This window comes from Aquarana catesbeiana, linkage group LG13, assembly GCF_042186555.1.
Source record: "Aquarana catesbeiana isolate 2022-GZ linkage group LG13, ASM4218655v1, whole genome shotgun sequence".
Lineage (NCBI taxonomy): Eukaryota > Metazoa > Chordata > Amphibia > Anura > Ranidae > Aquarana > Aquarana catesbeiana.
In genome coordinates, this window is record NC_133336.1 from 147,831,610 (window position 1) to 147,845,411 (window position 13,802).

At 42.0% G+C, this 13,802-nt stretch overlaps 1 protein-coding gene across 1 annotated transcript in view; it reads left to right on the forward strand.

The window, feature by feature from the left end:
- ZFYVE26 (zinc finger FYVE-type containing 26) overlaps window positions 1-13,802 on the forward strand; it is a gene marked incomplete in the record, with an annotated part of 1,901,467 nt that overhangs the window by 270,570 nt on the left and 1,617,095 nt on the right. The window contains 1 exon segment of the mRNA XM_073610828.1: window positions 8,138-8,271. Coding sequence (XP_073466929.1) covers window positions 8,138-8,271 — 134 coding nt within the window.

Here is a 13,802-nt window from a genome sequence, read left to right on the forward strand (position 1 = left end):
AAAAACCTGCTGGTGTCAGTTTGTGACAGGGGGGGGGGGGGGGTGATTGGGGGGGGATCGGGGGGCGATCGGGGGGGGATCGGGGTGTTTTGTATGCCTGGCATGTTCTACTGTGTGTGTGTGTGTTGTGCACTCACATTGATGTCTTCTCCCCTCGGCGCTGGAACGGAAACTACCGAGCCGAGGGGAGATTACATCATTTCCTTTGCTGCTGTTTAGCATACAGCAGCAAAGGAGTGTTCCCATTGGCCGGCGGCGATCGCGAGGGGGGGGCCACGAACGGATGGCCTCCCCCTCATCTCGGATCGCCGGGGAACAGAACGGGACCGCTTCGGGCACCGGGGGGGGGTCCGATCGGACCCCCCACCCGCGAGAGGCAAATCACGTACATGTACGTGATTTTGCCTGCCCGTGCCGCCTTGCCGACGTAAATCGGCGTTAGGCGGTCCTTAAGTGGTTAATCGAGAGATTTGTAGACAAAGGCTATGATAAAAAAGAATTGTTGCACATTAGGGAGCAGGTTGGTAGCATAGATAGAAACAACCTATTCAAAGATAAAAACAATAAGCAAAAGGAGAAAAGGGAAAATAGTCAAATGCCATTTGTAACAGGTTTCAATACTGAATACATAACTGTAGACGGCATAATAAAGAAGAATCGGCCAATCATTTGCAATGACCCACATCTGAGTAAGATCCTACCATCTAGACCCAGGTTTATCTACAGACGGGCAAGGAGAATTAGAGATGTGATTGTAAAGAATGTACCTGACCCCCCCAAAAAATGGTGACCTTTTTTGACCATAAGAGCTTTTACAGATGTGGGAAGTGTAAACCCCGCAGGACCACAAGTAAAGAGAATAGGAGAATTACTGAATTTCAATCAAACACTACTGCAATGAAATACAAAATAGATAAACTTATCAATTGTAGCAGCACCTATGTCACCTACGTGCTGGAATGTAGCTGCGGTTTGCAGAATGTGGGGAGAACTACGAGACAGCTTAGTGTCAGAATAGGGGAATATGTTAGAAACATTAAAAAGGGGTTTAAACATCATAGCATCTCCAAGCATTTTAGAACTGCCCACAACAGAGATCCACAAAATTTAAAATTTTATGCCATAGATAAGATAGATCGTAACTGGAGAAATTCCATCTTACGAAGAGAAGTATCAAGTAATGAAACTAACTCAATTTTCAAATTAAATACTATGCAACCAAATGGGTTGAACGTAGATCTCAATATTAACTGCTTCATAGAAGATTATTAATGTATTTTTTTTAATTGTATTTTCAACTTTATTTTCAATTTTTATGTATTTTTATTCGCCTTTTTACTTTTATTTTTGTGTTTATTTTCATTTTTATTTTTATATATATATATATATATATATATATATATATATATATATATATATATATATATATATATATATATATATATATATATATTCTTCATTATCACTTTTCACTTTTTCTAAATATATTTTCTCAAATTATATTTATATTTTTTTTTAATATCTATTTTATTAGTATTGATGTTCAGATAAAGGTGCATAGAATTTGTAGCGGGGCTGTCCATATATACATATATTTTTATGTTTTTTTAATTAATAGGATTGTATTAAAATTCTGATAGGATTGAATTAAAATGTTAAAGTCTCTCCAGCTTCCTGATTTGGGGATCCAAAATGCGTAAGTAATAAGTTTTAGTAAATATTCAGGGGGATGCTAATTAATGGCCCCTAAAATATAGGTATAACAATGTAGGTTGGTGTTGCCAGCAAGGAAGATGTTGAATACTATACGTCCGGTCAGCTAATAGTGAAGGTTGATGTGAATAGGCAGTCCGGTCTGATTACATGACCGCATTGGCTAAGCAAATAACATTAAGGGCATAAATACCATTTCCAAGATGGCGTACCCAGCTTCCTGATGACGCATGTATGAATGCGAAACACATAGAGGCTTTTGGTTATTTACAAAAGTCACTTCCGGCCACTAACCCGAATCAAAACGAGGCTTGGAGCGCAAGCCGGGAATAAGAAACGAAGCGACCTAACAGAGCCCCACAACAGAACGCTGGATAGACTCAGTGCCGGTTTAAGGCACTAGGAAATGTGAGCGTGCACTTTTTATGCTTTTAATGGCTACAAAGAAATGTATTTTATAAACATACTGCGAAATGATAAACCTTTAATCTTTATGAGATATTAACATTGGGCATTAAGAAACATCTAGTGGTTAACTGACTGGAGGAATGCGAGGATAGTGGAGTGGTTATCCCTATATGAACCAAAGGCAAAGCTTTTTCTAGGCTCTGGTGAGTGACCATTTTAGAAGGTGGTGGTGACACAAGAAGTGGTGTAAAGTCATGGTTATGCAGCACGGATGAAACTTGAAGCACAAGCACTTTGAATACTTATGATATACGTACTTGGAAACACCGCATTAGTGGTAATAACGTATACATGCACATATATGGATTAGCACAGTCACACTATTTTGAATACAAAACTCATATATGTGTTTTCTTCCCAATTCCAGATCCTAATGCCGCGTACACACGGTCGGACTTTTTGACCGGTCCTTTCCGACGGACCAAATCCGGCGGACAATCCGATCGTGTGTGGGCTTCACCGGACCTTCAGCGGACTTTTCCAGTCACAAATCTGACGGACTTTAGATTTGGAACATGCTTCAAATCTTTACGTCGTAACTCCGCCGGACCCAGAAATCCGCTCGTCTTTATGCTAGTCAGACGGACAAAAACCCACGCTAGGGCAGCTATTGGCTACTGGCTATCAACTTCTTTATTTTAGTCCGGTGTACGTCATCACATACGAATCCATCGGACTTTGGTGTGATCGTGTGTAGGCAAGTCCGGGCGTTAGAAAGTCTGTCGAAAGTCTGTCGGACTTTTGTAGCTGAAAAGTCCGACCGTGTGTACGTGGCATAACAGTTTGGAAGGATCTAAAACTAAAGCCAGGTGACTTGTGTATTGTTAAGAGACATTTATATATAAGGAAATGTTTGGAGATTCAATACAGCATCTATTTCATATACAGTTGTGCAAAACTTGAAGGAAAAGTCACACGGATCCACACCAGACACTGCAAAAATAACAAAATTAAATAAATCTGTGATTTGTTTTCCCTCTTTGAATCAAAGTCTAGGATACTATTTACTATTTATTTAAATACTTTAATTGTAAGGAATATATAATGTGATGTGAAAAGTAGTTTAGCCATGTTGAAGTCATATTTGTCTTTTGTACATCTTCCATTTTAGGTAGGATTGTCTGCGTTTACATATGCTGATAAGTCAGCTTGCCAACAATTAAGCTAGAAGGCCATTCTGGCCACAGGAGTGTACAGCCAGTACTCTGTAAATATGTCTTATCAATCATTTGTTTTTCACAATGAAAAGTGATTTTGTAATGAATAAAGCTGATCAGCTATTATATTCTCCACAATGGAGTTTTTGCCTCTTTTTGGCCAGGACTACCTTCACCTAAGTGTGTGAAGGTTCCAGGTTAAAGGTGATAGCAGGTATGGTCGGTGATCAAAATAATGATCAAAAGAGAGAAGACTGTAAAGGAAATGTATAAGTTCTGTATATAATTGTATTTTATTTTTGTATGTATTGCACACTGCCCTCACACGGCACTAATAATATTTTTATTACATGTTTGCATTCTTTCGAGTCCTGATTATAATTAGCCTGCCTATGTTAGGCCACTTGTTACCATAAAAGTACAATTGTAATATTAATGTGATACCTACATAATCATGTGTATAAAAACCTTCAATTGCGTCATAACAAAGCAGAACAGTTATTTGGAAAGATTAAAAAAAAAAATGCCCAGCGCAAGAGGAGCGCTATAAAATATATGAACCGAAGGTGCTGTTCCGCCTATACTGAGCCCCTAGATAAATGGTTCGGGTGGACAGGAATCCACAATGGGTAACTAGGTTACCAAAGTCCATAGGGAATAAAAGTCATGCTGAGTAAACATCTAGAGAAACAGCTATTCATGTGAGGTGGCTGGATCAAGGGTGATAATTAACACTAGACAGGGACATTTTGATAAGTTGTGGGATGAATTTGGGGTTAGGCACTACAACTAGTAAAGTCAAAACAGAATACTTTATACAGGTGATACTCGAAAAATTAGAATATCGTGCAAAAGTTAATTTATTTCACTAATGCAACTTAAAAGGTGAAACTAATATGAGATACTCATTACATGCAAAACAAGATAGTTCAAGCCGTGATTTGTCATAATTGTGATGATTATGGCTTACAGCTCATGAAAACCCCAAATCTACAATCTCAAAAAATTAGAATATTACATGCAATCAATAATACAAGGATTGTACATAGAACAATATTGGACCTCTGAAAAGTATAAGCATACATAAGTACTCCAGTACTTGGTTTGGGCCCCTTTTGTAGCAATTACTGCCTCAATGCTGTGTGATATGGAAGTTATCAGCCTGTGGCACTGCAGAGGTGGTATGGAAGAGCAGAATGCTTAAATAGCAGCCCTCAGCTCTTCTGCATTGTTCAGTCTCACGTCTCTCATCTTTCTCTTGGCAATGCCCCATAGATTCTCTATGGGGTTCAGGTCAAGCGAGTTTGCTGGCCAATCAAGCACAGTAATCCCACGGTCACTGAACCAGGTTTTGGTGCTTTTGGTAGTGTGGGCAGGTGCCAGGTCCTGCTGGAAAATTAAGTCAGCATCCCCATAGAGCTCGTCTGCGGAAAGAAGCATGAAGTGCCCCAAAATCTCCTGGTAGAAGGCTGTGTTGACCCTGGACTTAATAAAGCACAGCGGACCAACACCAGCAGATGTCATAGCTCCCCATATCAACACAGATTGTGGAAACTTCACACTGGACTTCAAGCATCTTGCAGTGTGTGCATCTCCATTCTTCCTCCATACACTGGGTCCTTGGTTTCCAAATGAGATGCAAAATTTGCTCTCATCAGAAAAGAGGACTTTGGACCACTAAGCAACAGACCAGGTCTATTTTTCTTTAGCCCAGGTATGACACTTCTGACGTTTGTTGTTAAGGAGTGGCTTGACAAGAGGAATACGTCATTTGAAGCCCATGTCCAGGATCTGTCTGTATGTGGTGGCTCTTGATGCACTGACTCCAGCCTCAGTCCACTCCTTGTGAAAGTCCCTAACACTTTTGAATGGCCTTTTCCTGACAATCCTCTCCAGGCTGCAGTTATCCCTGCTGCTTGTGCACCTTTTTCTTCCACACTTTTACCTTCAATTCCCATAACTTTCTATTAATGTGCTTTGATACAGCACTTTGGGAACATCCAAATTCTTTTGCAATTACCTTTTGAGGCTTTCCCTCCTATGGAGGGTGTTAATAATGGTCTTTCCCATGAATGTGATTCCTACTGAACCAGACTGAGAGACCATTTAAACTTGTTATAGCTTAATTAGCTGATTAGAGTGTTACACTTTGAGCCTAGAATATTGCAACTTTTCACAATATTCTTATTTTCTGAGATTGTGGATTTAGGGTTTTCATGAGCTGTAAGCCATAATCATCACAATTATGACAAATCACAGTTTGTACTATCTTGCTTTGCATGTAATGAGTCTATCTCATGTATTAGTTTCACTAAGTTGCATTAGTGAAATAAATGAACTGCACGATATTCTAATTTTTCGAGTATCACCTGTATGTTATCAGAGAGGGAAGATGGGAAGAGCACTATGGCTGCCCGTCTGATCATAGAAGCTAGAGTATGTGAAATTTGTAAAATGGGATTAGTTTAGATTAAGATAACAATTTTGTAATTTTACATTTATGCAATAAACCCTTATTGAAAAAAAAAAAAAAGGATTAAGATGAGGCTGTTAATTGGAATACAGCTGCCATAATATTTAACAAAGCCAAGATAGATGGGATACATAGGTTTTTCTACAAAAATGAAATATAAAGATCTGATAACTTTATGTGCGGTCCATGATGTGATAGCAATAAAAAATAAAATGTATAATATAACAGTCCCATCACATCAAGTCCACACACCCTGTTATGATAGATGCCACCTGCAGCCAGTTTTATAGTTTTTGATCTGGCTGAGAGCTTTCTGGTCCGTCATATGCAGATTGTTGGTCCTTTTGTTTTTATTTATTTTTGAAATCCAAAGCAGAATGTGTGGATTGTGAAATGATTTGCCCCTTTTCCTTGTAAGTGCAGTGGTATAAGCAGAAGAATTTCTGCTATGGACATCTCTGCATGGCCACAGGGTACTGTTATCATTTATTATGTTATGATATCAGGAAAATAATGTCAGATGGAAACTAAGGACTTGTTATCTAGTAAAATAATAAAGTGTCTCAAATGATACAAATATCATTTGGGTACAGTGTTGCATGACTAAGTAATTGTCATTCAAAGTGTGACCGCAAACTTAAAAATGGCCTGGGCTGTGACCTTTTAAAGGATAAGTTCACCTTTTTTTCCCCCCTAAATTTCAGCCCCCCTATGCACCAATATAGCATTCATGTATTTTTTTTTTTGCAAAAATATCAAAGCTTTCCATTAAATCTACAGACCACTCATCTTACTGTCCTCGTCCATGTTTCCAAACGTATCTATTGCTTCTGCCTTACTTCCTGCACAGACTATAGGTCATGACACCGGAAGGAGTTGACCAGCTGACCTCATTAGCATACACCCTGCATTATCTACCCAGCCATTCCTAGCTGCACGTTTTTTAAATGAGATGCAATTAATCGGTGATCACCCTTCTCACTAAATACACAAAATACAGATTGCATAGTGTATGACCATCTCTATTCAAGTACAAAGGAGGGAATGGACAGAAACACTCAGCTGTCAAGCCCCGTTCACAACTCTGCATAGCGGGAACTCGCATTTCCACATTCGTTTTTTTTTTTTTGCTGTTTTTTTTATAGCGAGGGGGGAGGCGTTTTGGAGCATATTCACTCATCGCACATAGGGCAACCCATCCACCTGAATGGACTGCCCTACACGCAGCAATCGCCCCAAAGAAGCTTCAAATCAACAGGCTGCCCATGTGTGTCACAGGAAAAACAAGACACAAAATGTGCGCTCCCACTATGCTAGATGTGAATGGGTCCTGAAAGTGAAATTGGTGCGTTTACACAAGAACAATGAGGCTCCATTCACGTGTGTGTTTCCTTGCATTTCAGAAATGCACTGCACCAAAAATCACAGTAAAAAACGCACCAAGCTCCATTCTAATATAAAAAAAAAACAAAAAAAAAACTTCTGAAGCTTCTTTGGGGCGATTGCTGTGTGTAATGGGCTGCCCTATGTGTGATGAGTGAAAATGCTCAAACGCCTCCCCCCCTCGCTAAAAAAAAAACACGTGGGAATGCGACTTGATAACGGGGCTTGACAGTTGAGTGTTTCTGTCCACTCCCTCCTATGTACTTGTATAAAGATCGCCATACACTATGCAATCTAAATGTATATTGTATATTTTAGTAAGACGGGTGATCACTGATTGCATCTCATTTAAAAAAACGTGCAGCTGGGAATGGATCAACTCCTTCCTGTGTCATAACCTATAGTCTGTGCAGGAAGTAAGGCAGAAGAAAAAGATAAGTTTGGAAATATGGATGAGGACAGTAAGGTAAGTGGTCTGTAGATTTAATGAAAAGCTTTGATAATTTTGCAAACAACGTACATGAATGCTCTATTGGTACATAGGGGAGCTGTAATTTAGGGGGGAAAAAAGGGCGAGCAAATGTTAACTTCTCCTTTAACTGCTGTGAACTGTTGCTTGCCTGATTTACCGTCCATGCATTTTAAAGCTATTTGCCTGTGTGGGGTGGATTAGCCAGAAGGGCGTCCCTGTGCAGCAGATTAAAAATTTAGACAGGTTGTATAGGGCCTATGATATCGAATGGTGGCCCTGTTTAGACATATTTTAGTCTGGGTTATATTTGATTTATGAATGTGATTGCTGAGTAATTCCAGTCTACTGGTTATCTTTGTGTCATTTTATAATTCGCTGCACAAAAATAAACTGCCTGATTTAATCATTTGTTGATTACTGTGAACTGTATATGATTAACTAAATGATGTTTCTTCTCCACCTTTTGTACAGTTTCTTCTCAAGAGCTCACAGATGCTGAGAAAGCAATCATTACTTTCTTTTGTGAAACTCAGCAGTCGGGTTTATGGATGAAGGTCTTTTTCTACTGCCTCTGCACTGGAAAACACTTTTTGGAGCAAATACTGGTCAGTCATAATTGTCACATAATTACAATATTATATTATATTTGTTGCAATGAGTCAAATAATTGTTGATTATATAGTATCTCACAAAAGTGAGCACACCCTCACATTTTTGTAAATATTTTATTATATTTTTTCATGTGACAACACTGAAGAAATGACACTTTGCTACAATGTAAAGTAGTGAGTGTACAGCTTGTATAACAGTGTATATTTGCTATCCTCTCAAAATAATTTAGCACAAAGCCATTAATGTCTAAACCGCTGGCAGCAAAAGTGAGTACACCCCTAAGTGAAAATGTCCAAATTGGGCCTAATTAGCCAATCCCCCTCCCCGGTGTCATGTGACTCATTAGTGTTACAAGGTCTCAGGTGTGAATGGCAGGTGGCAAGCGCAGGTGTGTTAAAATTGTTTTCACTTTCACTGGTCACTGGAGGTTCAACATGGCAAAGAATTCTCTGAGGATCTGAAAAAAAGAATTGTTGCTCTACATGGAGATGGCTTGGGCTGTAAGGAGATTGCCAAGACCCTGAAACTGAGCTGTAGCACGGTGGGCAAGACCATACAGCGGTTCAACAGGACAGGTTCCACTCAGAAGAATTCCTATTGCGACAAAACCGGTTAGGTAAAGGCATTGTTTACTGTTTTCATGTTGAGATTGAGCCCGTTGTTTTGGCTGATGGCATTTTTTCTTTCAATGTAGTGGCATGTCCGTGCATTATTTGAATAAAGCCAAATTTTAAAGATTTATACAATGTAAGTTTATCTCTTTGCTGATACGTTTCACTGGATACTACGATCTAAGACCAGTGGAGTATCGTTTTTCATGTGACAGTTGGATGATCCCGGATGATCCCTCCTGCTCTTTGTATGCTAAGAAACAACGTGGATGAAGCATATGAGATTTATGAGCCCCTTTTGACCACCTGTAATAGGTGGTCAACATTCTCTGGTAAGAGTGCATCCTAACTTTTATGGTGGTGGTCTATTCACGTGGTGGAGGAGCTGAGTGAATTAGAACTTCTACACATATTCACACAATTAAGGCATTTCATTGGTGCTGTTTTGAAGACACATGGACTGATTTGAATTTTTTTCTTTTCAAACGCAACGCATATGTTTTTTATTGTCTTGTCTATGTGGTTATATCTCACGTTAGTAGTGCTGCTATTTACACATTGAATTCGTTTTATCTTGTTTTTTCATTCCACTCAGAATATTCCTCGCCATGGTCGACCAAAGCAGTTGAGTGCACATGCTCAGCATCATATCCAGAGGTTACCTTTGAGAAATAGACGTACAAGTGCTGCTAGCATTGCTGTAGAGGTTGAAGGGGTAGGGGGTCAGTCTGTCACTGCTCAGACCATACGCCGCACACAGCATCAAATTGGTCTGCATGGCTGTCATTCCAGAAGAACACCTCTTCTAAAGATGATGCACAAGAAAGACCGAAAACCGTTTGCTGGCAAGCAGACTAAAAACATGGATTACTGGAACCATGTCCTGTGGTCTGATGAGACCAAGATAAACTTATTTGGTTCAGATGGTGTCAAGCGTGTGCGGCGGTAACCAGGTGAGGAGTGAAAAGACGAGTGTGTCTTGCCTACAGTCAAGCTTGGTGGTGCAAGTGTCATGGTCTGGGGTTGCATGAGTGCTGCTGGCACCGGGGAGGTACAGTTCATTGAGGGAACCATGAATGCCAACATGTACTGTGACATACTGAAGCAGAGCATGATCTCTTCCCTTCGGAGACTGGGCCGCAGGGCAGTATTCTAACATAACGACCCCAAAACACACCTCCAAGACGACCACTGCCTTGCGAAAGAAGCTGAGGGTAAAGGTGATGGACTCGCCAAGCATGTTTCAAGACCTAAACCCTATTGAACATCTGTGGGGTATCCCCCAACGGAAAGGTGGAGGAGCGCAAGGTCTCTAACATCCACCAGCTCTGTGATGTCATCATGGAGTGGAAGAGGACTCCAGTGGCACCCTGTGAAGCTCTGGTTAACTCCATGCCCAGGAGGGTTAAGGCAGTGCTGGATAATAATGGTGACCACAAAAAATATTGACACTTTGGGCCCAATTTGGACATTTTCACTTAGGGGTGTACTCACTTTTGTTGCCAGCGGTTTAGACATTAATGGCTGTGTTGTTATTTTGAGGAGATAGCAAATTTGCACTGTTAAACAAGCTGTACACAAACTACTTTATATTGTAGCAAAGTGTCATTTCTTCAGTGTTGTCACATGAAAAAATATATACAAATATTGTCAATATTTGTATATATATGTGTGTGTGTATGTATATGTGTGTGTATGTGTGTGTGTGTGTGTGTGTGTATATATATATATATATGTGTGTGTGTGTGTGTATATATATATATATATATATGTGTGTGTGTGTGTATGTATGTATGTATGTATGTATGTATGTATATATATATATATATATATATATATATATATATATATATATATATATATATATATATATATATATATATATATATATATATATATATTATATAAAAAAAAATATATATATATATATATATATATAAATAGTGCATTACCTAAGACACCTTAGAAATTTTAAATACCAAAAGCATGCATACAAGGATAAAATGCATGTTATATACAACACCAGTAATGAGGATGACCCATCTCTACAGTTGGAAAGCTGACGCGTTTCAGGAGGCAAGCTTCCTTCCTCAGAGCTAATCCAACATGCTAAGGCACCTTTTTATATGCTATTAGTGAGCCTAGAGCCCTCCCCTCCACAGTCTGCACTGGGCGGGACCAAACACCAATGAGGTCATGGTGAGACGTGTCAGAATCCATGAAATCAGACCGAGACAGAAGTACAGTTAAATCACACTTGTTTTTTAATAAAAGTAAATAGAACAAACGTAGTCACAACATAGCCAAAGTTCGGTAACCAGAACGGATAGTCAGGCAAACCAGAGAGTCAGGGATCAATATAGTGCCATCAACAGGTGTGAGTAGCTCTGGAGAGATAGGAGCTGGCAATTAGCCAACAGCTGTGCGGCCAGCTCAGAGAAGGAAGGGCTGAGCCCAGCTCTGACAGTACCCCCTCAATGACCTCTCCCCCTCGGAGGACCACCAGGCTTGAGGGGAAAACTTCTATGGTATTCACGGAGGACAGGGGCATGTACGTCCGAGGACTAGACCCAAGAGTGTTTTCCCAGACCGTACCCTATCCAATGCTCCAGGTACTGTATACACCCACGGAACCTACGGGAGTCAACAATGGACTGCACTTCATACAATTCCCAACTGTGCACAAAAGGCTCGCCAGAACCGGGACACAAACTGACTATCCCTGTCCAAGACAATCACCTTGGGTAGCCCATGTAAGCAAAAGATCTCACGAGCAAAAATAGAAGCCAGTTCCTTAGAAGTGGGCAACTTCTTAAGTGGAATACAATGAGACATTTTTGAGAACCGGTCAACCACCGTAAGGATAACTGTGTTGCCCTGGGAGTTGGGTAACTTCACAAAGAAATCCATAGACAGGTGGTTTTGGGTTCAGGGCCTCTCTCTCTTGAGTATGGGTTGTAGAAGGCATGCTGGAAAGTGTTGTGGAGTCTTACTCTGAGCACACATGGAACAGACAGCTATGAAAGCGGTTACATCGGCACATAAACTAGGCCACCAGAATTGTTGGGAAATGGCTCAAAAGAGTTGATTCTTCCCAGCGTGGCCAGCAGCCTTGGGAGAATGGGAAGTCTGGAGCACAGCAGTGCGGAGACTCTCTGGGACAAAGCAGCGGTCACAAGGTTTCTCAGGAGGAATATGGACCTGAGTAGCAAGAATTTTGTCACCCAAAGGAGAAGTGAGACTGGTGCGAACTGTAGCCAGAATATGATCAGGAGGAATCACAGGACCCAGAACCGACTCCATCTGGGAAGTGAGGGAAAGTTTGTCGTGACAGAGCGTCAGCCCTTACATTCTTAGTACCGTGTAAGAATGTAATTGAAACTTGACAAGAAAAGAAACCATCGTGCCCTTCTGGGAGAGAGGCGCTTAGCCTCAGACAAGAATGTGAGATTCTTATGGTCAGTAAGAATGAGAACCGGCACAGTGGTACCTTTGAGGAGATGTCTACATTCTTTCAGGGCGAAAATGATCGCTAGCAGCTCTCTGTCACCAATCTCGTAATTGCACTCCACAGGTGACAATTTCTTGGAAAAGTAGCCACAAGGATGCATAGTGCTGGGGGCGTGTCCGGATGTGAGCAGCGGCGGACGTCTTTGCGAGGTGCTCCAGAATCCTGATTGCTAATCCGCTGCCATCCGAGTGTTTTAACGACCTGCTAAGCACCAGAAAACCTGCCAGCCTACTCATCTAGGTGCCCCTGCAGTGTTCTACGCCAATATCTCCCAGAAGCTTAGCCTGTAATCAACAGAGGGAGACCGCCTCCAGCCTCTCGTGTCTGCCGCCATCTTGCAGATCCGAGGCCACCTGGGGGAATCTCAATCCGGACGGATCTGGAGGTAAGGGACTTTCATCTGCCCCTATACCTAGCCCATCTACTTACCTGGTGAAGTCCAGAGCCCTTGCCGAGCTCCGGGGACGTCTGTGGCGGCCGCGGCCTAGTGAGGCCTGTGGATCCCCGGTGTTTCCTGTGGCTGCTTCCCCCTGGGAGTCGCCGCAGCCGGTCCGCCCTACGTCGGAAGTGCAGGCGTCCTCTCTACATCCGCCCTACCAGTCCCCCAGGTCCTTGCCAAGGCCTGGGGTGCTGCCAAGGACTGCCTGACCGGGTGGGGATATTGTGCCCTATCTGCTGCTGCCTCCATCACATTGTTTTGGGCCCTCTGCACCCTGGCACTCCCAGCCCAACATCCTTACTGCCTTGCCCCTGCCTGCCTGTTACTGTGAAGGGGTAGGCTTCTGGTGAGCATTGACTGTCCACGGTGAGAACATCAAAGACTGGAGGTATACGACCAGCTTGGGTCGCATCTAGCTGCCTCTCAGCAATACATCTGGGCCGGGGGTGTGAAGGAAGGTTGCATTGAGAAGAGCTCCTGTCACCCTAAAATAACCTCATCCTTCTCCGCACCTAACGGGACTCTGTTCGGATTGCCACTGGTGCCCGGAACGGATGGTACTTGTTATTGTGCCTCCATCCATGGCGGCAAAAGGTAAAACCGCGGCCTCGAACTCCAGTAAAAAGCAACCGTCGGCGCCGGTCAGACGCCCAGACGCCATCTTAGATGACAGGCTCCACGCGCTGCTGGCTGATCTAAACATGGCCACGAGCCAGGAGAGTCCGCTCGCTCCAGTGGCCCTGGAATTCCCCACCTCTGGGGACATGGCGGTGATCCTGCTAGCCATAGAAAACTGTAGATCCTCCCTGCTGACCCGTATTGGTAAGCTCATGGTGCAGTTGCATAAGGGCAGATCTAGATAAGTTCAGAGGACGCCTCACAGAATCTGAATCACGTATATCAGCCACAGAGGACCTGACTGCAAGCCATGACCATCACGTTGAAGTGCTAGAGTACAGTCAA